This window comes from Frankliniella occidentalis, unplaced genomic scaffold (assembly GCF_000697945.3).
Source record: "Frankliniella occidentalis isolate FOCC.00 unplaced genomic scaffold, Focc_3.1 Scaffold51, whole genome shotgun sequence".
NCBI lineage: Eukaryota > Metazoa > Arthropoda > Insecta > Thysanoptera > Thripidae > Frankliniella > Frankliniella occidentalis.
The window spans coordinates 1145392-1147153 of NW_026267181.1; the positions used below are offsets into that span (position 1 = coordinate 1145392).

At 55.8% G+C, this 1762-nt stretch overlaps 1 protein-coding gene across 1 annotated transcript in view; it reads right to left on the reverse strand.

Annotated features, from left to right (window-relative positions):
- LOC127749402 (uncharacterized) overlaps positions 1–506 on the reverse strand; it is an 11068-nt gene extending 10562 nt beyond the window's left edge. Inside the window, exon 1 of the mRNA XM_052267417.1 lies at positions 480–506. Coding sequence (XP_052123377.1) covers positions 480–506 — 27 coding nt within the window. The remainder of the gene's footprint in view (positions 1–479) is intronic.
- Positions 507–1762: the final 1256 nt, after the last annotated feature.

Below are 1762 nucleotides of genomic sequence, written 5' to 3' on the forward strand. Positions count from 1 at the left end.
CAGTACATCATCAAGGAGTTCAGCAAATATGACCCTTTCTTTGATTTAAGCTACACAGAAATACAGGGTGGTCCACAGACCCCTTCCTTTTTTGAAAGTATGCAGTCCCGCAACAACACGGGGCCGGTCGCTGAGCGAGCTGGCTCTGTCCACGTCAACGTGGTGGGGGGAGCCACTCCCCGCCACCACCTCTGCCTAGCCTACTGCGCAGCCAGCGCACCGGGCTCTTTCCCCCCTCCCCCTCTCCTCGGCTCGCTCGGCTCGGCCGGCGTCACGTGCCAGCAGTAGCCAATAGCGCCTCCCCCCCCCCTCCCCTGCCACATCCACTCCAGCGACAGCTGATCTTCGGGCCGCTCATTAGTGCGATGTAAACATGGTGCGCTACACGAATGAGGAATTGGCTGATATCCACGCTATTTACGGGGAAACGCGCCGCAACGCCAACGCCGCTGCAGCTCTGTATCGTGAGCGATACCCACCGAGAAGGCACCCGGCGCCAGCAACATTTCGGCGTGTGGCCCGCCGTTTGGCGATAGACGGCGTGTTTCACAGACCACCTGTTATGCCCCGACCCCGGAACGCCCAGGCAGAAGACGTTTTGGAGCACTTCCGGGAGAACCCACACACAAGTAAGTAAAACCAATGCGTCGCCTAAACGTGTGTTCGTCTGTCATGTTGCCCCCAGGCACTAACGCAGTCAATGTTGATATCAGGTCAGAGACGAGCGGCAGACGCCCTCGGAATGAGCAAGACCACCATCCAGCGGATCTTGGCCGATGAAAAGTTCCATCCATTCAAATTGGTTCTAAACCAAGGGCTGCGTGTCGGGGACCCTCCCAGGCGGATGGAGTACTCTCAGTGGCTCGTTGACCGGCCGGAGCCCGAGGCATTTGCGGGGAGGGTCTTGTGGTCGGACGAGTGCATCTTTGACAACAAGGCCAACGTGAACCGCCACAACATGCACTACTGGTCGGATGTCAACCCACACTGGATGCGCACCGTCGATTTTCAGGACCAGTGGAGCATCAACTGTTGGGGAGGTGTTCTGGGCGAACAGGTCATCGGGCCCCACTTCTTTGACGGGAGGCTGAATGGTGCAGGATACCTTGCGTTTCTGCAGAACGACCTTCCCGATCTGCTCGCTGAGGTCCCTCTCGCCCTCCGCCGTGACCACTGGTTCCAACAGGACGGCGCGCCGCCTCATTGGCTGCTGGCAGTTCGTGCCCACCTGAACCAGGTACGTTACGTTCCTAATCAAATAATCAAATCAACAATTTGATTTTGTTGCTGATCGGTCATGTTTTTGTTTTCGTTTGTTTAGGTGTACCCTCAGCGGTGGATTGGTCGCGACGGCCCTGTGGCATGGCCTGCGCGTTCACCCGACCTAACGCCCCCAGATTTCTTCCTGTGGGGCCATGTAAAGAACGTGGTCTACGAGACAAAGCCTGACACCGAGGAAGAGCTGCGCGACCGTATCGAGGCGGCGTTCAGGGCTGTAACGCCCGCCACTCTAGTGCGTGTGCAGCGGCAGGCTGTGCTGCGCGCTCGCCACTGCATCGACGTGAACGGCGGTCTGTTCGAGCACCTGCACTAATGCTGTTTATTGCTGTTTATTTGTTGACTATTTCTAAGACAGTTAGTCTTGTTTTCATTGTTTGGCGCTTGTTTATTTATTGTTGACTAGTGCTAGGGACTTGGATTTGATTTTCATTAAAAATTGACTTTTCTCGATGCTTTGTCTGTAATTCTGATCCCTGAATCT